Source organism: Oculina patagonica, chromosome 4, assembly GCF_052425735.1.
Source record: "Oculina patagonica isolate OP01 chromosome 4, crgOcupat, whole genome shotgun sequence".
Taxonomy (NCBI): domain Eukaryota; kingdom Metazoa; phylum Cnidaria; class Anthozoa; order Scleractinia; family Oculinidae; genus Oculina; species Oculina patagonica.
Window position 1 is genome coordinate 32,568,580 of NC_135761.1, and position 22,916 is coordinate 32,591,495.

Below are 22,916 nucleotides of genomic sequence, written 5' to 3' on the forward strand. Positions count from 1 at the left end.
ATCAAAATGGCTCTTTCTTTCTACCGTGTCAATGAAATTTCTCCAAAACTGAAGAGGTTATGTTCCTCAATTACTTTGATGATATTATAGACAACCTTTTTCTCAGCATAGTCACATGATGCAATTTGCATGAAAACGAGGCTCGACAATACAATGGAGATAACTGTCTTTCAGGAGAATAAAATAACCCAAAACTAGTAGGCGATACCTTCCTTAATGTATTACATTATATCACTTCCTGTTTTAGCCATTAAGATAGTCACATGGCAAAGCTAGCATAGAAAGAAGGTATTTTTACAAGTAAAACCTTTTCCTTGCAATTGTACAAAATTTGTAGAAAGAGTGAAAGTGATTTGTCTCGTTTCATACTTCCAGAGGTATCTGTCATAAACTACTTAAAGGGTTCAATAATCTACACTTAGCAGGTTGCAGTTCAGCTATCAACATCCTAGACGTCACTCTCGTCACTTTCTTATTCCATTTTGTCTTCAAAATCCGCATCATCGTCAACTAGCTGATTGTCACAAGGATCACCACTATCAGCACAGCTGCATAGGTCAGTGCATTTGAGCTCGGCTTTCCTGCAGTTGCACCTATTTAAAGAACATCTGCTCTTTACACAGCCACACTTCACCAGCTGGATGATGGCTTCTGGTGCAGGAGGCAAAGATGTCATAACTGGTACCCATTTGTCATCCTCCAACTTCCAGCCGAAGGTTTCTGGCGAGGGAAGCTGTGGTTCAGGCACAACGTCCAAGTTCCACACCAATGCTTGATAGTTGCCTCTCTTAATAGCCTGCCAAAGTGCCTCTTGGGTCGGTGGTAAGTTCTCAGACTGGCCTGCTTCTTCCGGAAAAGCCACCATCTCAGCTCCTTTACATTATTATTGGTAGTTTTGGGCACATACACTTGACAAACCAGTTTCTCGATGCCACTGAAGGTATCAGCTGTTGGTTGGCCTCTCGTACTAAGGTTTGCTAGGGTAGTGATGGTTTCTTCATCTGCTTCCTTAAAAATCTTCCACCAAGTGGCCTTTCCTTTACCAGAAAAGCTGCCTGTGACGTCAGCACCACTCAGAGCATGAAGGCCAGGTAATGCTGCAACTTTCGTACTGCCAAGGGCCTGTACAATAGGTTTCAACTTGATCACACGGTGCCGCTGCCCAGTACCAGTTACAAAACACTCGTCATTGCAGAGCTGTGGATATCTTCTTAAAGATAGGATAAAGACATCAGTATCTGGTGAAACAATGTTAATTTCTGTTGCTCCATGGGAAGCAGTGTCGAAAACGTGGAGAATTTCTTGGTAAACAATAAAGAGGGACTGCAAGGTAACAAGATGTGCTGTTTCTGCTTGTTTAACATGGTTGCCTTCTAGGATCTGTTTCACAGTGGACGGGCCATAGATATCAGACTCTTTCCATGCCATGTCGATGCCGCTGTTCTCGATGTATGCCCCAATCGTTTTTAGCTGTGCCATCACTATGCGAAGCTCTCCTTGACAAAGTATGATGTTGCTGAGATCATCACGAGCCATCTGCAACTTCTTGGCTGGCATATACAGACCCATATCCAGCGAAATGATGGTCTTTCTTTGTTGGCCTACAACCTTGACATTGATTGCTTGAGCTTGCTTGAGCACTGTAAGAAGGGTGTTCCACTCGTGTGCCGGAGCTGCAATTAAGGGAGGTGCGCCTACTCTTGTTACTGGCATAGCTTTGCCGACAAGGGAGTTTAAAGCTGACCAGACAGGAACTTTTCTTTGGCGAAATTCCTCTTCCTACTGAACTTGTACATCATTAGGATGTTGCTCTCTAGACAGGGTACGTGCCAGTAGCCAAGCGTAATCTTCAGAACTCAAAGTGCGTGGGATCTCCTCTTCAGTAAACAGAGCAAATTTAGGATGCTTTGGACTTGACGGCTTGGAGGGGGGATTTGGACATTCCATTAAAGTTGAAATCGATGCAGGCAAGTCCTTTAGGGATCTGACTTGGTTTGTTTCATCAGGCTTGAAACTAGTGTTGAAATTGAAACAGGTTTTACATGAATATGTGGAATTTACTAACTTCAAGATTGATTATGTATAAGAGTATGTGCTATGTTTACGATGAAGTATAATGTGATGCACATGCTTTCTGAAAGACAACACAAAGGGGTCAGTTCTGTTTGAAGAGAGGAGGCAATCCCTGTTTCGACCAATTCCTTTTTTTTCTTTTTCTTTTCTTTTTTCTTCTCCTTCTTCTTCTTCTTCTTCTTCTTCTTCTTCAATACCGAATTAGGTAGATTAGGTAGACTGTTTTTTCGGAGCCACACGAAACAGTTGCCGTTGGCGACAAAGTCCTTTAGGGATCTGACTTGGTTTGTTTTATCAGGATTCAAACTAATGTTGAAATTGAAACAGGTTTTACATGAATATGTGAAATTTACTAACTTCAAGATTGATTATGTATAAGAGTATGTGCTATGTTTAAGGTCTTCCACATTAGGTCTAAAGGGCATTGATGGACTTCCCCGCTATGCCTGGACATCGGCCACGCTTCGCAAGGAATGATCTTTAGTATTTTTTTCTTTTCTTTTTTAATGAATTTTATTGCCAATTCTAAAACGTCAAATACCTATTTACAGAAAAAAGAATAACACAGATTACTGAAATTTTATGAAAATAAATGAGGATTTTTTCCCCTAAGAACTTACCTTATTTGAGGCTTCTCATCATCTGCATGACACTTCCGATAAATTGCCATTGATGTCCCATGCAAGGTGTTGCGCCCATCATAGGTGTCATCCTGGAAATCTATGTTGTTGATGGCAAAGAAAACACGTCTTCCTTGAATTAAGTCGGGTGGCAGAAACAGCCCATCGTCATGCACCATTCGCGTCAAGACACTTGCTTCTATTTGTGACTCCACTCGCAGAAGTCTGTTGTACTCGACAGATAAACCAAAACCATGAAGCATGTCAACTAACTGCTTACTCCTGACAGACTGATGGACAGCAAGACCTACTGCTAACTGCTGCGGCATTTCATGGCTTGACTTGATTATTTCTGACTTCTTGTTGCCAACTTGGCGCTCTGTCAGGCACATTGAAATTGTACTCTGCACCAAGCTCATGGCACGCTTGTGAATTTCATTTTGTTTTCCTTCCACGGAAAGGTTAGTATTGGGGCCGTTGATCACCCATCTGAAAAAAGCAGTATAGTTCTTCAGAGAAATGATCTTTGGAAAGGGTGTCTAGTGAGCCCTCAAACACCCACTGTTTGGACTTGTTGATTGACTTTCTCAAATACAATGCTGCATGATACTATGTCTTCATGTCATCGTTCACATCACTTTCCTGGTTTGACAATTCGATAGCTGCATCTCTTGTTCTTTATGGTTACTCTTTCTGACTCTTTAACTCTTTTAGGCTTGTGAAACTCAACTTCATCAATCTCGCTTTGTATTAGCTGTTTTAGCGATTTACGACTGCAAGTCTTATTTTCAACGCCATTTTCCTTGAGAATACTATCGTAATCAGCCTGTAGCTGTGACATAATCAACACATTAGCATCCTTTAAAGCTATCTCGGTTGTAGCTAAGAACTCTATTTTTGCTGCGATTTCTGAGGCTTTGGAAGATTCTGATGATCTAGCCGGAGCCGATTGCTCACGAAGCACAGTTGAAACATTATTTCCCCAGCATTTTTTGTGGTACTTGATATCAATTGCATGGGCATCATTTATATCTACTGGAGTTGAAAGTTTAACTCGAAGCTTATCATTGCCTGAGATGTTGATCGCTTCATGAAGCGACTTGCCAGCAGATGTGGTGCTAACAGTGCTTAGAGTTTCACGATACCCTGCCGCTTTCTCACAGAAAAAACACAGGTCTTTGTTGTATGGGGTAGTCTTTGAACGTGTGAGCTGAGATGTTAAAAGTTGGGTTGTTTTTCGTCTTTGCTCATTCGGACCAGCCAGTTCCTGTTCATACCTTAAAATAAGATGTGTTTTCTATGTAAGTATCGAAATTTATCGGCAATCTGTTCATTTATGTCAGCTCTGGTTTAATGTAAAGTAGAAACGTTGCTAACTTACCTCTCCTTTGATCTTTTTAACATCCCGGAATGAGTTGCTTCTTGATAGCATTTTCGATGCCATGTCGCTTTTTTTTTTAATTGCTGCGAATCCAAATCTGTCAGATTAGCCCAGATTTCAACGTACTTTGTTTCACCGTAACTAGCTCTTGCACTGATTGCTTCTAGCAGAGTTTCATAAGAAGAAGGATTTTCCACAAGTTCTTCTGCCTCTTGTGATTGGCAAACTAGACACAGACTAAAATTTATAGATGGATTGTCGGTTCCATTGCAGCACATGCACACTTACAGATCTACATGGTCTGCAAGTCAAAATGGCCGACTTATATTTCGATGAAAGCTACTGCTGACCAGTGCACCGGAAAACAGTGCCCAGGCTCTCTCTGCAACGCAGGAAGGTTTCCAAATGCACTATTTTCGTGGGTATAAACCTTATTGTACCACAACAATAAACATTTTAAAGTAGTCTTATTAAGTGGCGAAGTAGAAATGTGGTAGACCTTTCTTGCATAACATATAACGCATATGATATCCCTTCTACGAAAAAAATAGGGGCTGTCCATAAAAAATAAAACATTTTTCCTTTTTTGTTTTTATATGTGAGAAAGGAATGCAAAAACAAAGAATAGTGATGGATTAAAAACAAACAAGGCTGTAATGTTTTGTACAATCAAGGCTCTAGCAGGTTTCCCCATAGAGCCTCGTTTCCATGTTAGCCATGTGACCATTTTATTGACCAGAATGGTCTGATATAACCAAATACATTTAGCAATCTATCACATACAAGATTTTTGCAATTTTATTGAAACGGAACATAGTTATCACCACTGTTTTAGCAGAGCCTCGTTTCCATGCTAATGTCATCAAGTGACCATGCTGCGGGTCGGTACATTATAATATCATTCAAGTAGTTGAGAAACATGATACCAGTGACTTCTGTAACTATGCAAGGACCACTCTGACAAACAGGAGCAAATTGTAGCCGGATCTTGGTGTAGATCAGGATCAGCAGTAGACTTAATAAACAAACTTTAAATGCAGGGCTGATCAAACAGCTAGGGACTGATGTTATAAATTTATTTTGGCCCAATATTTCGGTTGAACAGAACCAACCTTCATCAGGGGCATACAATGCTAAGTGAGTATGGAAACAAACGGTAACAAAATTAAAAAAAAAACATGATGTCTGCAAATTTTAAGTAGTTTTATAAAAACAGTGAAAAGTTTTAGCCAATTTTGTTTCATAGCCTTGTTTTCATGTTGGGGATTTAAGTCATGTTTTTAAATCCCCATAAAACAGCGTGGTGCAAGATTCAAAAGTGTTCCTGAAGGACCCCTTAACACATTTAGATGGGTAGCATGCTTGCAGCCTGAAATTCCCACGGGAATTAAATCTACGACATTAGCTCCTGGACTAAAATTGTGTGTTGGTTCGGCTTTATACATCTTAAGCTTAGCAGGAAAATTTGGCGCAGATAGATGACAAACACGACTGAGTGCCAAACTATTGAAGTTTGAAAGTGTAAAAGTCATGGAAAACAAAGCTAAGTGAACTTATATTGTTCTTTATAGCGTTTTGGCGAAATTATTCAAGGTACGGTACGGGAACGGTATTGTCAAACATCTGAGAGTGTGCAATTCAAACTATTTTCTATTTGACGTGTATGTATAAAATAACAAATAAGACCAAGTTGAAAAAAAAGAAACACGAGTTGAATGAAAAAAGAAACAGTTTTAATAATTTTCACAAATTTAATTTTTCTGTTTATTAATAGGTTAAGTTTACTGAAAGAATCAAGCTTTTCAGGTTGGAATATTGATGCTTTTTTTTCTTTCTATCGGACTTAATAAACATAGTTCTTGCATCTTTAACCTGATCTTAGAGACCATTTGGGACTCTATATCTGTGGACAACTGCCTGTTTACCAGCTAGAAGCAGCACTTTGGCATGCAGAAGTTTGAAAGGAAAATGTTGCCTCCTACTTAAGGAATTGATTTGCCTCAAGATAATCTCTTTCCATTTGACTTGGTTAATAACTTTACTCAAGCTTTGTTATTCAACAAATCAATAATATGGCTTTTCAAAACCTTTTTCATTCAATCTTAGTTGTCACACACTTAAGTCAACTGATTCTCTGTAGCTCCTAACCTTGAAATTGCCATAGAAGATATAAAAACGAACAACTAAGCTAAGCCTATTTTTAGGCAGATTTTAGGACATAAAATTTCACTTTATCACAAGTTCACTTTTAAACCTTATAATACCCTCCATTTTCTGCTTTCCTTGATAATAATCATTTTAAAGTTTGAACTGAAATGTACTGAAATAATCAGTTGGCTCTACATTCCTGTTTCACAAGAAATCTAATTCCTCACCTGTCTTGACTAGTGAGGCCCCATTATCCCATTGATTACTGTCCTAAATACTCAATATCCCATTCATTGTGGTGGTTTGCATTGTCAACTTTGATGTTTGATATTCCGGTAATATCTCTTTAATACTGTTGATCCTTTTTCTGTCATTTTCCCCCAAAAAATCTAATAGTGGTAAGCTAATAGGGTCTCACTAGTTCTTCATTGAACTGATTGATGCATAACAACCTAAAATGTCTTGGTTTCAAAAATATTTTTCTGCATTAACTTTGCCCTACAGCGGGCTCGCCGTGTGGCACCATAAGAGCCAGGTTCAGGTTCCTTTCTGGTTGTTTCCGAAATGACATAATCATCTGGGAAGTCAAAATCCCATAAACCAGGTGGACTGGTAATTAACGTTTAATATAAATAATGCAATCCGTTCGCCATTAATCCAAAATATTCCAGAATTGTAGGCGACAGGTGCTGAGTATTTTGACTGTAATATTTTGAAAATGCTCTGCAGCCTTTCATAGAATTTGTTTGAAACTCAGCTAAAAGTTGTATCACAACATGCCGATATTACACAACAATGAAAAATAGGCAACATCGCCAATATATGTTTTTGAGTTAATAGCACTGAAAGCTAAAATTAAGAATTTTTTAACAGGTTATACTGTTGCTATGGTAACCACTTATGTCAAGAAAATGAAATGATTTCAACTTGTAAACCAATGATTGGGCATGCGTTTCATATCATAAAATGATAGCAGTTTGTAAAGTGTTGCAGTACTTCACACATCAAAGCACCTTAAACATAACTGTTTTTGGTAATTGTGGTGGCTCCTTGTTCTTTACATTCTATCTGCAACATTTTATCCTTAGCTTTTTCAATAAATATGTTGAGGAAAGGTTTTTTGGGTACAAATGTGTTCAGGCATTACCAATGAAGAAATCGATGGTGTTATGATCTCGAAATTCTTTGGACATTTTCGTGGTTGATAACAAAAAACGAACATTGAAAGTATTTGATGCCAAGACAACTTAGAGAAGGAAAGAAACAAGGCAGGGTGGGCAAGCTGGGAAGCAGCCAAAGTGGTGGCACGAAACAGGGAGTGTTGGACAGAAAACGTGATGGCCTTATGCGCCTACTGGCGTGAGGAGAATTGACGATGAAAGTGTTTGATCATAATGGTTATATATAGTGTCCCTTAAGAATGATAAAAAATGTCATTGCTTACTAGCTAGAGTTATCAGTTCTTGCAATTCTGCCACACTTAGATCCGTGACATCTTTGCCTCTTAATGAAATTTTACTGTTACACCTGAAGCCGTTATTTGTAGACCTGTAAGTGTTAGCTTATTTTTCAGCTATACGTACCTCTCGATAAATGGCGAGCGTTGGTAGTCTCAGCCTAGAAAACCACGCCTGAAACTTGCACCTTTGACCAAGGAGTGGAAAGAGGTCATCCCAGTCTTCCTTCATCATGAAACAAAAGGCCTTCCCGTCGATGTTGTCAACTATATAAAGCAAATGAGGCCACAACTGTAAGTAAGTCTATCACGAAGTGAGACTTTTAAGACTTCTTAGGGCATAAACTACGTAAAACACAAATCAAACTTATTATAGTCGTCTTTACTACTAAAAGTTATTGTCAAGTCCAGTTTTACCTGAAAAACTGCCTCAAAGTTACATTCTTCTTTGGTGAGCTTAACAAGTGCTTGGAACCCAACACACATAGACTGAAGGTCGAAAAACAGTTTAGAAGAAATAAAGTGCTGATTAGAATTTTGTGTTTCTTCCCTCCAAGCTAACATGTAGTTATGAAATTTAGTTAATTGCTTGAGGCGATGATCACTTGTTGAAGAGGCTAACAATGTCACTTGTATAGGACAGTAATTCAATTGTGCCATCTAGTGAAGTCGCATCCTGCCCACTTACTTTGAGATGTTCTTGATATTTCTGAAAGTAAAAGGTATCTAGTTAATTGTTAAAAATAAAGGTAATTTTTTGTTACATTTTTAAGATACAAGTTTCTTGCAATTCCCAGGGGGGTTATTCAAAAACGCTTTATACAGGGAGGCTCTGGCCAAGGTTCAACCCCTTTCCCTTTTATATACCATTTTGACAGAAATCGTACTCTTTTCATATACCTTCAGAACATGACGTAATTAATACATGAAGTTTGTTTGACATTTTGTTATGTATACGTTCTTAATATATTAAGACGACACAAATCCGTGAAAGGTTCCGGCAATTCTACTTTTTTTATAATAAAGGTTAATTCTCATTGTTGAAAACAGCAGAAAATCAAGTTTCTGAATTCATTTTTCACCGGACAAAATGCGAAATTGTTATCTTTTTTTGTTAATGTTAGTCGATAAGATTGAAAGTTGAAAAAAGGTACCTTTTTCCAAAAAATGCTGGTATTGTTAGCTTTTTATCGTCCGCTTTTTATGCATTTCCCACTTTTCCAAAACAAAGCTTTAGATAAAAATTGTCCGCTTTTTATGCATTTCCCACTTTTCCAAAACAAAGCTTCAGATAAAAATGTTCATCTTTTCATTGCTAAGAAGCAATGCTATCGTAACTACAAAAAGGTACCCTTTTTTTAAGTTAGAAGCAATCTTATCAAAAGCGCAAAAAAGGTTCCATTTTCTCACTTAGAAATAATCTAATCAAAAGTGCAAAAAAGGTACCTTTTTCGCTGCATTTAGAAATGACGTTTTTTCATGCTTTAGGAATTGGAAAGACATTAAAAATCCTTCTGATTGACAGGTGTCAAACGTTGACACCATTTGATGAATATAGCTTCCTCGGTACGGAGGTGTTTCTAGGGGATTCTTATGCCTGAAACGCCTGGGTGTTGGGCTGTTTACGGCCTGAGAAGTAACAAAATCCTTATCTGCCATTTAACAGAAATGGAAGTTCAATATTGTTATAATTATTGCATCATGTATTTAGTATTAGCGTATTTTCCGCTCCTCTCTCTTCCGCAGAGGCCTTTTTTTTTAATACTGCTAAGAAATAACTGACGAGGAGTAAAATATTTTAGCTCGCTCCTTTGAGTCAATCTAAAGCACGAAAAGAAGTTCGGAAATACTGACTACCACTTGGATAAAATAATAATAAATAATAATAATAATAAATAATATTTTAAGAGGAGGCCTCCAATCACCTATGGGGTGGTTTTCAGGAGGGTCCTCTGAGAAAATAAATGTTAAACATTAAAATACATTAAAATCTAAAATACAATAAAAGGCAAAACCTATGTTGTATGCTAACTAAGATTAATCAAAGAGGTCTATGACCTACTCGTGAATGCGTTAGATATATTTGAATCGTTCTTTTGAACAGTATAGTATCGATGGAAAATATTCATTATAGTGATTAATAATATTAATCAACTTTATTTAAAGAGGGTGAACATATAACAGGTCGCTTAGGTATAAGAATTACTTTTTTCATCATCTTAATTGCTCAGTAAACCGATGGCTCAGTGGTACTGCTCTGCGTTCTGAAGCGTGTGACCCGGGATCGACTCTCATACCCTGTGGCTGAAATTCTTTTTTTCTTCTTATTTTTTTTCACGGATATTATATACACATCTGTCTTGTATAGAGTTTCGTTACTCTTTTACTGATTATCCTTTAATAAATCGTGCCGTGATTTAACCTTCCCAGTTTTTTAATAACACATACATAAAGTCACTGGTCATCGTTTCCGAATGTTCGCGATTATTATATACGAAAAGGCAATATTTCATCGTTTGGGAAACGATTGTTTCTCGTTTACAGGGTGGAGTATTTTCTACACTTATTTCTTTGAAATGATACCTTTGTAAAGCTGTATTTTTAGCCACAGCCGAGGGAAACGAAATTTAGAAAGCGCCCGTGAGCATACCTAATTTGCATAATGTTAACAACGATGGAAGGAAGGACGGATGGACGGATGGCTTAACTTCCCCACTATACTCGTTCATTATGCATTCACGAGTAAAAACTAGGAAACAGAAAGGCCACTAAAATCTCGTAACTCGCTGTGCTCAGCCTTTTAAAAATAATCACTTCTCTGCTATATGTGTAATTTATTTATTTTTTTGTTTTTTTTGTTTCATTCACGTAAAAATTTGCTCCATTATTGTTAGCGGCTACTAATTTTAGCGATTTTAGCGAGTTGGGCGAAAATCGCTAAATTTAGTACTCGCTAACATTTCAAGTGAGTTTGTTCTTTTACTGAACATTTATTTCCATCTTAGCTATATATGTTCATTAAAAACTGGTTCACACGATATCACTATTTTTTTTTACATTTTCAGAAAATCGCTAAATTAAATAGTCGCTAAATCTTGCTCGGAACAATTTGCTAAAATTAGTAGCCGCTAACAATAGTAACCTTAAGGTATATATTCATTAAAAACAGGTTTACACAATATTACTTACTTTTTTACTTTGAAAAATCGCTAAATTAAATAGTCGCTAATACAAATCTTGCTCTGAACAAAAGTAAAATTAGTAGCCGCTAAAAATAGTAACCTTAAGGTAAGCCCTGACCAGTCAAGGGGCATTTTGACTGGCACCTGTCATCCATTGGCACCCAGGTGGAAAAATCATTCACTAAACCAGTGACAACGCTTCCACTGCTCCACTTCGACATCATGGCCCACACGTGTGTAAAAGTGAAGCACGGAGAGAAGGTCTTAAAACTCAGACCAACCACTCTTACAGTGGCAAATTTGGCCCTAGTATTTAAATTAGAACCTGAGAGAGGAATTAACATATATTCAGAGGAAAAAGGAGAAATAATTTTGCCTTCTGAAAATGGTAGTTTTGAAGTGGAGGAATGTTGGAAGACGTATATTTTCAGTGGTGAAACAGCGGTGATACCACCAGCAAACTATAGCTATCCGTCGCAATTTCCGTCTACATCCCTTGGAATTCCTATTTCTTATCAACCACCAAGAGGTAAATCAAACCCACCACCTGGGAACTTTGAAAGGCCAACTTTTAAAGCAGTCAAGGCATCTCAGGGATGGAAAAAATCTTTCGTTGTCGTCGAGATAGCGTCGTCGGGAAACGTATTTGATAAATACCAAGAAGAAACTGCTTCAGAAGAGGCCATTACAGAAATGCTTAAGCAGCAGCTAGGTGTTGACGTGTGTATTTTAGACTCCAAGCATTTGCCGATAATGGCAGGGGAGACAACCACAGGTAAGCGTAGATCTACCATTTTGAAACTGGCCAAATAGTGTGCACCTTGCATGGAAAAAAAGCTTGGACGTTTGTTTTCGTATAAACTACCTCTCAAAAATAAGAAACGAAATGAAAGCGCATGACATTAAGGTATGATTAAGGATGTTCAGTTGTTGCTTAGCTAGACTGGTAAGCATGCAAGTTCTTATTTTTTTCTGTACGCTAACATTAATTGTTTGGTAAGCTTTAAATAATGAATTATTAGCCCTTCCGTTTAGTTTCTATAGTTGCCTTATTACTTTTATGAAGGGAATTGAGCTTGTTTTATGATATTTTTGTTTACTCTAATGCACTGTTATTTTATGCATGCTTGCAGATTAGCAAAGGTTATTCGTAATTGTCTTCATTTGTTCGTTTTTGACTGCTGAAAAATATTTAGTTCAACAGTTTATACCATGTGCATAAAGCAAAAACCGTGGATTTAACTAAAAAGGCGTAAAATGATGAACGTTTAGCTAATTCAAGATTAAGGAGGACATACCATCTATTTTTATGTCAAATATTTTAACAAGATACATCATACTGCGTTGATTTCAATACTTTCAATTAAACCTCTCCCCTTAGGTGTAAGACCTTCACAGATGTAAATAGAGTCTGAGATTGGCCATGAGCTTGTTTAATTTTAGTGTTGTCTTAGACTGGGAAGGGGTGACTTCTACGTGAAAGGGGCAGGAATTCTTATCAGAAAATTTAAATCAACCACGCCACCCCCCCCCCCCAATAAAAAAAGACCAGTCTGGGTGTAAGCTCGATTTCAAGCCGTTTTGTGAGCCCGCGTTCCTTGCCCCACACCACGGTTCATTGGGAGGAGGATGACGCACCTGACTCCCAGAACAGCTGGAAATCGAGCCTAGTCTGGGTGAGACTCAAGCTTTATCTGACTCGTAAGGCCTTCCATTCTGTGTATAACCATTTTGCAACAAAAATGCTAGCGTTTTCATACCATGGAATGACAAGCAGGTATAAGTCTAAGTCTTTGCCATGCTACATAACAGAACACTTAAAAGTAACTGATCCCTCAGGAAACCAGTTAATTTTGTTTCCCTCAGCTTCACCTGCGGAGATGTTGAGTTTCCCAGTAAACAACATTAACTGTTTCCATTGGAACATTAATGAAGTGTATAATATTGTAACCTTTAAATTCACACAAACCTTTGAGGGTGCAATTGACAAACAGCCTGACCTGATTTACAAAGGCAAAACTATAAAAATATGAAAATTCTTTCTTTTTAGGTTGCAGATCGCAATCCTGCATTTCAATGAAAATAGTGACAGGGAGCAAGCTACACTGCAAGATGGCACAGGGTTAACATTGCTTTCCCAAAGTACAAGAAAGGAGATTATTCAGTAAAGAAGGTTTTAGTGAAATGTACTTATGGTAAGTAAAAATACAAACAAACAGGCAAACTGAAATTTACTATTATTGTCTTTGATTTTAAAATATTTATTGTTTATAATCTACTAACGCTTTTATTCTTTCTGCTAGGATATGTTAACGACCTGAAAGAATGTGTTGTACGAATTCTCCAAGGCACTGAAAGTCTTGTCCTGGAAAGAGCTGCTGCTCCCCGATCGCTATTATCGGATTTCGATCGCCCAGACAAGCAGGCTGCATTGGATGTGTTGAAATCAAGATTTAAGAAGTGAATTTCTTCTCAAGGCTTCTGCTTATGCTAAAAAAGCTGTATTGCAATTTTTTACAAAAAGCCAACTATCATACAGATAATGAAAGCTATAGTCATGGTCTGGATAAATTTTATCCGTGTTACATTGTTATATTTACACTGAAGTGATGCAGTCTTTGTTTATAATTGTATAATACTCTGTCGATGGTGTTGATCATCGATCAGCCTCGACATTACTGTAAGCAAATCTATTAGCCGCTCAGTTGAAAAAATTGAAACTGAAACAAAGGTTAATTGAAATAAAAAAGGTAAATGAAGATGTTAAAATGATCACCATGCATGTTCACAAGCAATACACTTATCGTAGTCCTAATTAATATTTAGACAGAAATGATAAACTCAAGGAAAATCCCAACAGAATAGTGATGTCAAATAAAGACTCGATTTACATGCTACTCATCGGGAAAGTGAAAGCCTTCAAATAAAAAGTTCTCCTTGTGCCCCGGAAACAGAAAGTGCGCTCAAATGCAGCACACAGCACATGACGGCAGGACCACTCGCACTTCCTTCCCCAAAATACCCCACTACCACCTCGCTAATTGCCTGTAAGCTATATGCCTATTTAGTTTGTGCTGTGGGCCTTCGTAGTTCTCTCTATACTGCTGTTTATACTGGTACTACGCCGTCTGCAGAACCCAGCGATTTAAACAAACGGCGTGGAAACCTGGATGTTGCGTGATGCACACCGGAGGCTCGGCCAGACCTTCTGCCTCAACAGCTTCACTGTTTTTAGCCACGACACAGTCAATTTCTGCACAGCAAATGCACTCGATTGAGACGCTGGCAATTTCCACACCGACACCTAAAGTTTTCGATTGAAATATATGCACATGATCGCAACAAAAGAATCGTATTTATTTGTTATCAACACAAACGCATTCTATTTGACGCATCAAATTTGGATAATCTCACACGAAAATACACAGACGGAAATACAAATAATAAGTCGCACCAGAAGGAATATGACAAGAAAACTTTATTGTCATATTAACCTCATTCATTCGCTTATAAAATCTTTTTATAAAATTACTGGTAGTATCGAAAATAACAAGTCATAAGGAGTAGATTTGATCGCTCACCAGTCTGTGTTTAGCAATCGTTCGAACTGTGGCTCATCTGACTCATTTGAGGAGTCCGTGTCTGAACTAGCCTCCCTGTCGTAGGCTTCAAACAGGTACGGCTGAGCTCCCTGACAGTCTTTCAATGTCGTTTCATCGGCAGAATCCCCGTCGCTTACTTCAGAAGAACAAGAGGAAGAGGTGCACGACTCCCCTGACTTCATAATTACTGTATAATAAACACGGAAGAGTCTTGTCGAGTTCTCCTTTCTACATCATAAATCATGTGTCAAGAAAGTCGTACAATTCACTTCCGGTCTTTGAATTGGGCAAAATTTCGCTTTTCTACTGTCAATTTTAACCCTTTAAAATTTATTTTTTACGTTTCTCAATTGTTTTTTAGTGCAAATGCTACATAAAAAGCAAATGTTGAAATGAGGAGTAGAGTATCCCTTTAAGAACTGGAACATTACATCGCAAGGAGCTGGAAGAAAAAGTGGACAAAATCAGCTTCATAACCTCAAGGATGCTGTCAGTAAATTTGAAAAATGTAAAGCCTGTAAAAACAAATACTATAAATCACTAGACAATGTAGACGACAGTTATGAAGACAAGCTGCAAAGAATTGAACTAACACCACGTCCGTCAGTCCCAGCTCCACCAAAAGCCTTCATCTCGAACAGCCCACCAGTTTCTTCTTGAGCCGCATTACGACCACAGAAGACCACACTGGGAAACAAATTGCAAAAGCCTTGTAATGAGCTGGAGGCCGACAAGCAGCCCACAAAATGCTTATTGGCGCCCCGAGCCGGGGAGTGTACGTGTCAAAGAAAAAGGTTGAACAGCTCCCAAAACACACTGCAAAAGGATTTGCCCTGAAACTATTAGAACTTGTATTAAGCAGGGATGAGGCAAAGACAAGAAGCGTTGAAGGGAAAGGCGACAAACTTCTAAAGCTGGACCCAAACAGAATAGCAGCTGTAAAAGAATGTACAGAGCTGACGTTCTCTGCCAATGATCCGAAATGACAGATGTTTTGTGTGGGCAGGGGTAAACCTAATGAAGAAGGATTAAAGAAAAGATTGCATCACTACTGTCAAAGACTTAAAAAGGACCATTGTATCGTTGCTAAAGACATTTAAAGGACTTATGTCATTTATAACATCACTGCCAACTACTAAAAAGGGACCAATGTATCGTTGCTAAAGACATTTAAAAGACTTACATCTTTTATAACATTACATATGCGTTCTAGTTTATTATTACCATTATAATTATTTTTCAAGTTTGGTTCAAGCAGTATAGATAGGTGTTTCAGTAAAGCTGCCTGTGAAGCTTAAATTACGATTTAAATGGAGTGTGTAATCAATTTCAAATGCAACTTGAAACGTAATATAAAAATAAGTTTACCCTTAGAGACTTGTAGATGATTGAAATTCATCTTTGTCTTAAATCGTGGACATCCTTAAGGTCGCGCAGGACCCTTGCAATCATTAGTATGTATTTATTTAAAGAGTATGCACGAACTGCCGGACGACTGAAGCCGACAACAAACAAAATATTCATGAGATGTTTGTTTTTAAACTCTTTTGTACAAGCAATTGTTCTCCGTTTTGTGCCACGTGCGCTGGAACATAGGAAATTATCATAATCAGATTCACAGCTTTGAATATATCACCCGTTGTTGTAAACATTGATTCGGAAGGTCTTCGGAAGCCTCAAAACCTGCAATTTTGTGTCCAAGTTTTCTCCGCCGATATAGAATTTCAATAGTTGATTCGCGAGGAACGTAAACTTGATGTACTCTATTGTGCTATGACTAGAGCGAATTTTTAAATTTCCTTCTCAAAATGAAGATAGCACGTTTCAAAGTTTAGATTTCACATTTTTGCTCTCTTAAACGCCATTAACCTGTAGCAGTTTTTGAAATCGAAAACTTCGTTCTAGCCATAGCACAAAAGGGGTTATGATTTATCACTAGGCTATATAATCATTTAATTTGGTGCACTGTACTAGCTGAAAACTTGGACACAAAATCGCATTATCTGCAGTTAAACTTTTAAGGGTTTGTAACATCACAGACAACGGTCATCTCTCAGTATAAGGACAATCATGAGGTAATTCCATCATCCCCGAATATCCTTGTTAAATTTTAGAGGAATCGATATTCAAAATGTAGTGAATTAAAGGTTTATAAGATAGCACTCCGTCAAGAAATTTGGCTAATGAATTTATTAATGAGCAAGGGTCCCGCGCGACCTTAAAAGTCATTAAGTTCGATGACTTTTAACATTTGCAATGTACAGGAACCCATATTTTCATTCGCTCCGAGTTAAATTACCGATGGCAGAATTCCGATAATTTCCTCAAAAACTCGAAGGAAAACTACAATTGGTTCGTGAAATCGGGAAGTTTAGAAATCGTCAGGAAAACGAGTCTGACTTAAAAAGGGGAAAAAGTTTGGGGTGGGAGGCTATAAAAACCCGAGGTTCCTTGAAATTGGGATCCAAATTTGTCGTATGCGATTTTCTTTTAATCTGACCGTGATTGATTCAAGGCCTAAAATTCGTCTGGTCGTAATCACAGTGTGAACACGCCGTGATCACTGAGTCAACCACATCTAAAATTAGTCTGGCCATGATCACAATATTTTTGTGATCACGCTATTTTAACACCAAAGTGTGATCACGCCGTGATCACACCTTTATTTTTACTGGGGTGACTTTCAAAGTTCTTACAAAGTGTGTTATAAAGCAGTTGATTTCGTTATTTTAGTAATCAAAATTATGTAGCAGCCTTTTTCTTATTGTCAGCGGTCTCACTGCAGCGTATATAAGGAGAATCCCATATCAACTCACTCTCTTTTCTCGCACACTCGCATCCTGTGCACGTCTAGTTGTGCCGTTAATATTCTTTGCAAAATGGCTGACGAGGAACAACCCGCAGTTCAGAGACCGAGACAGGACCAAGGCGCCATTAATGCTGCTCAAGCAGTTGTCCCGCAAGTTGAGCCACCGGCGGCAGCAGAACCTGCTCCATTACAACAAGAGAATCCAAATCCTCCGCCCAAGCAACTTGAGGTATTTCTTTATTTTCTTGTCTGTTGCCCTGGTTTTGGTCTTTTCCCTTAGATTCTTAGCTCGCGCTCTTTAATTTTGTTTTAGCTCGTACGCGTTTCTACTTTACTGGCCTTCTTATTTGCTAGCTTCATATTTTATGTTATTTAAATTCGTTTTCTATCTTGTTGTTTGCTCGTCTTGCTGGTTGTATTCATTTCGGCATTGCCACGTTTTTTCAGTGTCTTTCACACATTGCCGGTGGCCTTTATTTTTTCCGGGTTAACGCTTGGTCCCTTTTGCTTATTAAAGTTTTTAATTTCCGCGGGTTAACTTTGGTCCCACTTGTTTATTGGAGTTCAAATTTTTTGCGGGTTAACAGGAGGTCCCGCTTGTTATTAGAGTTCTTGTTTCGTGGGTTAACAGAAGGTCCCGCTTGTTTATCGGAATTTTTTGTTTTCACGGGTTAACAGAAGGTCCCGTATTACTGTATTTAGGCGACCTTCCCCCCTTAGATTATTTTCTTTTATTGCATGGCTCGTTTATCCCATTTGCTTCCTGGTATTCGGTCCTACACGTTTTTTTCTCCAGTTTAGTCGTTTGTTCTAGCTCCCAATGGCGGTGCCTAGAGAGGTGACTTTCACTCTCTCGGATTGCCGGGCGCTAGGGCCGCCATTCCCCGGGGGTACATCTTAGCTGTTAGCTCCTTTTGGGGGGTTTAGTCTTGGGATCCTCTTTTTCCCCTTTTATTGCCTTTCAGTTTTCAAACCTATTTTTCCAAACCCCAGGGAATGGTGGCCTGTAAATTTTTTAAGTTAGTACCTTTTTCTTTCGTCCCTATTTCATCCCTTTACTCTCCTGACTAGTTTTTTTCTGGTTTTTAGGATAATGTTGTGGAGACCCTTAAGGCTCGCCTCAAAGCGTTGGAGAACCTTAACAAGCCCTCCGTTGAGGTGCTGTTGCACAAAATCATGCCTTGTCTCTTAAGAGTGGCTTGGATTTCGATAAATACGAGGCCATGCAGTTGGCAGAGGAGCTGTGCTTCGAATGCCCACCATGAGAAATTCACCTATTACTCCGTCATGCTTCAGGAGATACACCAGCGACTTCACAAGCCTAAAGAGCGTGAGCCTCGTTCTGCAGTCTGTGCTGTGCCTGGTTCCGCCCCCTGACCTGTTTCAGATGCGGTCCGATTGGCCATTACGTGAACCACTGTAGGTTTCAGCGCCACTTCTTCTGTATCTGGCCCAAGACCCCAACTGCGTTAATTATTATTTTTTCTTTTTCTATTTATTGGCTCTTTTTGCACAATAAAGTTGTTAGATCTACTCTTTTGCGTCTTGCTTTGTCTCTTTTGTAATCCACCTTCGTGTTTACCCTTTTATAAATATTCTTATTTAGTCCATTCTTTCTGTTCGCCCTAGGTTCTTCTATTACAGCCTCATCTGTCCAGTTCCCTCAATGGGAGATAGACCCGGATTTTCGCCCTCTGGAAGTCCCTCTTAACAATCTTAAATGGGTCTTGTGTAACTCCACACCCATTCAGGAAGTTCCATGTTTAGCAGCCAGCAATCAACATTTGCGACCTGATTTTGTACAAGATGTCATCGCTGGTAAAGCTTTGGCAGATCCCTCCATGCTTGCCTTCAGAGATCCGCACCACTTTCTCGCGGGACAGCTTCACAATTTCTGTGAAACCTGGCTTTCTATCACCTCGCAGACAGATTCTGATACACCTAAAGAAGTTTTGGGCTGGATTGAAGATGGCGTCACTGTCTTCAAATATTTTCGACATTTTCGTGGGTCCTTCAAAGGAGAGAATTTTGACTGTGAACTGCCTCCTTGCAAGATTTTTCAGAATCATATATCTTGTAAACCGTTTGCCTCCTTCATTTCTCGTAGTATTTTAGACCGTCTGGCTACAGGTGCCATCTCCTTATGGGGTAGGGGAGGTGTCACCCCCACGTGTTGTTTTGCCCTTAACAGTCGAACCCACAAAGCCTCGTCTCTGTAATGATAATCGTTTCATTAATTTGTGGACAACCGATAAGCCCTTCAAGTTAGATCTTCTCCCGGGACGCCTGCGTTAAGTCCACAAAGATTCGTATCAATCTGTAACAGATGATAAGTCGGGCTATGACCATATCCTTCTCACTTCTCATAGCAGGACCTTCTTTGGTTTACAGTGGGGAGGTTGGTAATTTGTGAGCAATACAATCCCCTTTGGTTGGAAGCTTTCTGCTTATATTTACCACACCACAGGTTTCTTGGTTTCCCATCATTTTCGTTCTGTCGATATACCGTGCTCTCTTTACATTGACGATCGTCATATCGGGCAACTTACTATTCGTCCTGAGCCCAAATCCAATTTTTCTCCAGTTTCTTTGCCTAAGTCTGATTTCGTTCTTGCCCAATCTGCCCTTTTCATTATTTGTTACTTCCTTTCTGCTTTGGGCTACTGTATTTTATAGTGATTTCAAGTATAAAAAGTAAGAGCATTTGTATAGAAAAATTCTGCTGGCAAGCAAGCCTTGGAAACCAGCAACTTTTTCGCATACAACTTTCAATCCAGCGGTCTCATCAAAGGCAACCTTACTAACTTAATCACAAAATTATTCTAATAATCATAACCTTTTTCCTACATAATACTCATAAACGTTTTCCTAACATTGCAGCTCTTCAAGGCTATGTGCACTCCCTTACAAAGATATTGACCTCTACGAATAGAAAAACCAATTATTTTTTATTCGATCTACAAACTGACAACCAGGAAACTGTCCAGTTAGTCTGCTACTCCCCAAAGAAAAGGAAACCCTTGAAACACCTTTCCACAAAAAAGGCCAATAAAATTCAAAGCAAGACTCAACAAGAAAAGACTTCTTCAACTACAAACGAGTACACGTTGGATAAAGACTCTGAGATCGAACTCTCCAACAACTTACCGCTTGACTTCAATTCAAGTCTAGATGACCACCTGCATACTGTTGAGCAAGCCTTGCGAGCAGATATCTACAAAACTGTAGATTTAAAAGTCAAAATTATAATGAAAAATGAAAACAAGCAATCAATACTTCATGACGGGCGACCCACTTACAATTGTGACAGTCTAGTCGCAGATCACACTGATTGCATTAAATTAGTCTTGTGGAAAGACAAAATTGATGAAGTGCACTCCAGAAAATCATACCATTTTCAAAATGTAACATTGCGAAGGTTTGATGATGACAAACATGTTAACACTAATCAGTCAACCATCATAAAGGAAATTGAGGACATAACTAATATAAACTTAGACATAACTCAAATAAAAAACAATATCATCACTGGTAAAATCATAGGAATAGAAGTAAAAAAGACCACAGGTTGTGTTGCATGTAATAAAGCAATTACATGTACAACTGAAAATAAAGAAGACATGTACAACTGCAGTAATTGCAGTATGACCACTCTTTTGTCATTATGCGCCACAAAAGTAGTGGGACAAATAGTACTCAAAACATCAAAAGATATCTCTACGTATGTCGCATTCAGCGATGGATTATTGAGCTTCCTTGCCAACACAAAGTCCACGGAATTGTCGTTGTCTCAACAGTTCTTACCAGCTGTGTAAAAGAAAATAAACTAAAACATTCATCACCCATTATATCATTGTACATAGATTAGTTGATTCAGTTCTAATAATGCAATTGTGTAAGCACCTTGGCCTGTTTCACTGCATACTTTAAAGTAGTACCTCGAACCTTTATACACGACAGTAAGTACAATTTCTGAATTAAGAGATGCATTTCTCTTATCAAAAGGATTAGACAGCAGCAAAACCTTTGATGTTACTGAAGAAATGTCATGAATTTCTATCATTTATCAAAATTGATCAATATCAAGCAGATATGATTTCTGAAAAGACCAAGTTGCAAGGGGACTGTGACTTTTGGAAAAAACAACGATGTGGCAGAATTACTGGCTTAAATTTCTACATGATTTGTCATTTAAAGGAAAGTACCATCCTAGACAATACTCTGAAAGATCTGCCAGGATATTGCCCTTTTCCCCCCCCTGACAGGCAGCCAATACAATTTGCATGGGGACATGAAAAAGAAGAATCAGCTGTGGACCTCCACTACAAAAAACTGAAAAAGGTTCACAAGGAGCTGCATGTTGTTGAAAGTGGCCTCATAATTGACCCTGAGTTTTCCCATTTAGGTTTTTGCCCTGATAGAATACGATTCTGTCAGTGCTGAGGCAAAAGAGTGGTGGAAGTGAAGAGTCTGTATTCCAAAAGATCATTGATGCCACATATTGCAGCTGCAGAGTATACTTATACAAGTATACTACAAAGAAAATGGAACATACAAACTTAAAAACGAAACCAAGTGGAACTATCAAATGCAAGGGGAAATGGCCTTCTCCAAGGTGACAAATGCTGACCTTGTCATTTACACAAACAAAGGAATTTTGATTATAGAAGTTTTGTTTGACAAGCATTTATGGGAAGAAATGTTCCTTAAACTGAACAAATGTTATTCTAAACATATGATTCCCAAAATTCCTACACGAGGTATAAAGAATCTCTAGCTGAATTTTCACAGAATTAACACAAGTACCCTTAGAAATTGTGGACACTGTTGGAAGTTTTACCAATCAATTCACGACAGATGCCATTATTGTTCTTACAATAACATGCTATGTTGTATGTATATTTTTAACTGAAAAGGCTGAGGCACAAAGATAACCAGCATTACTGTGATTGTGGACTTAAAATATTTAAAAAATGTTTGGTTGTTCTCCTTTTATCTTCAAAGCCAAGCTGAAATTTTAATAGTTAAAAGTTTAAGTGCATATTCTCTGTTCATTTTGCTAGATTGCAAATAGCAGCACAAACGGTGATTAGCTGCTTAGCTATTCCCACCATTGTGAGTGGCATATTGCCTTGAAATATTTGGAAGTTTTTTAATCTTTCATTGCACATTCAATGTGTATTCTGACGTTGGCAATGCTTGATGTTGTTGCCCTTGCTTTTCTAGACAGCTGTTTCCCTGTTAAACAACAAAATAAGAAAAAAGGAAATGTAAAAACATGAAAATAATGGTAATATGACTAAAAGTTGCAACAGGTAATAGTGCCCATTTGCTGCTGGAAATGTAAACAAGGTGCATGGGCGCTTGTGTTTGGGGGGAGGGGGGAAGGGGTTCAGGCTTAGTTAACAAGGGTAGTTCTTTTTTGCCTGTATGGTACAGTATGTAGAATCTGTAAATCTACCTTAGAAAGAGGAGGGATGTTAAGTTACACCCCTCTTCTTGTAAGGAGGTCTCATGTTGATTCCCTTGTCTGCCATTAAATGGTTACCCTTTCTCGCGAAGATCAATGAGACCACTCTCCTGGACAATCTTCTGGTCACTGGTGCTTCCTTACCACAGTTTTGAGATGGAAGTAAAAGCTCCAC

At 38.4% G+C, this 22,916-nt stretch overlaps 2 protein-coding genes across 2 annotated transcripts in view; both read left to right on the forward strand.

Annotated features, from left to right (window-relative positions):
• The window catches only part of LOC144652173 (uncharacterized), a 279,392-nt gene that overhangs the window by 39,104 nt on the left and 217,372 nt on the right, over positions 1–22,916 (forward strand). The window lies entirely within an intron of this gene.
• LOC144652183 (uncharacterized) lies at positions 17,342–21,086 on the forward strand. The gene is made up of 4 exons (XM_078512197.1): positions 17,342–17,500; positions 18,361–18,601; positions 18,901–19,419; positions 20,077–21,086. Exons 1-4 carry the CDS (start codon positions 17,342–17,344, stop codon positions 21,084–21,086), a joined length of 1,929 nt encoding a protein of 642 aa, XP_078368323.1.

Excerpts from the sequence above, each read along its gene's own strand:
- LOC144652183 (XM_078512197.1), top strand. The coding sequence starts at position 17,342 with ATGGCTGACGAGGAACAACCCGCAGTTCAGAGACCGAGACAGGACCAA. Across the intron at positions 18,602-18,900 it reads ACTTCACAAGCCTAAAGAGC|GTTCTTCTATTACAGCCTCA; the intron begins GTGAGCCTCGTT and ends TGTTCGCCCTAG. Across the intron at positions 19,420-20,076 it reads AGGTGCCATCTCCTTATGGG|TTAATCACAAAATTATTCTA; the intron begins GTAGGGGAGGTG and ends AACCTTACTAAC.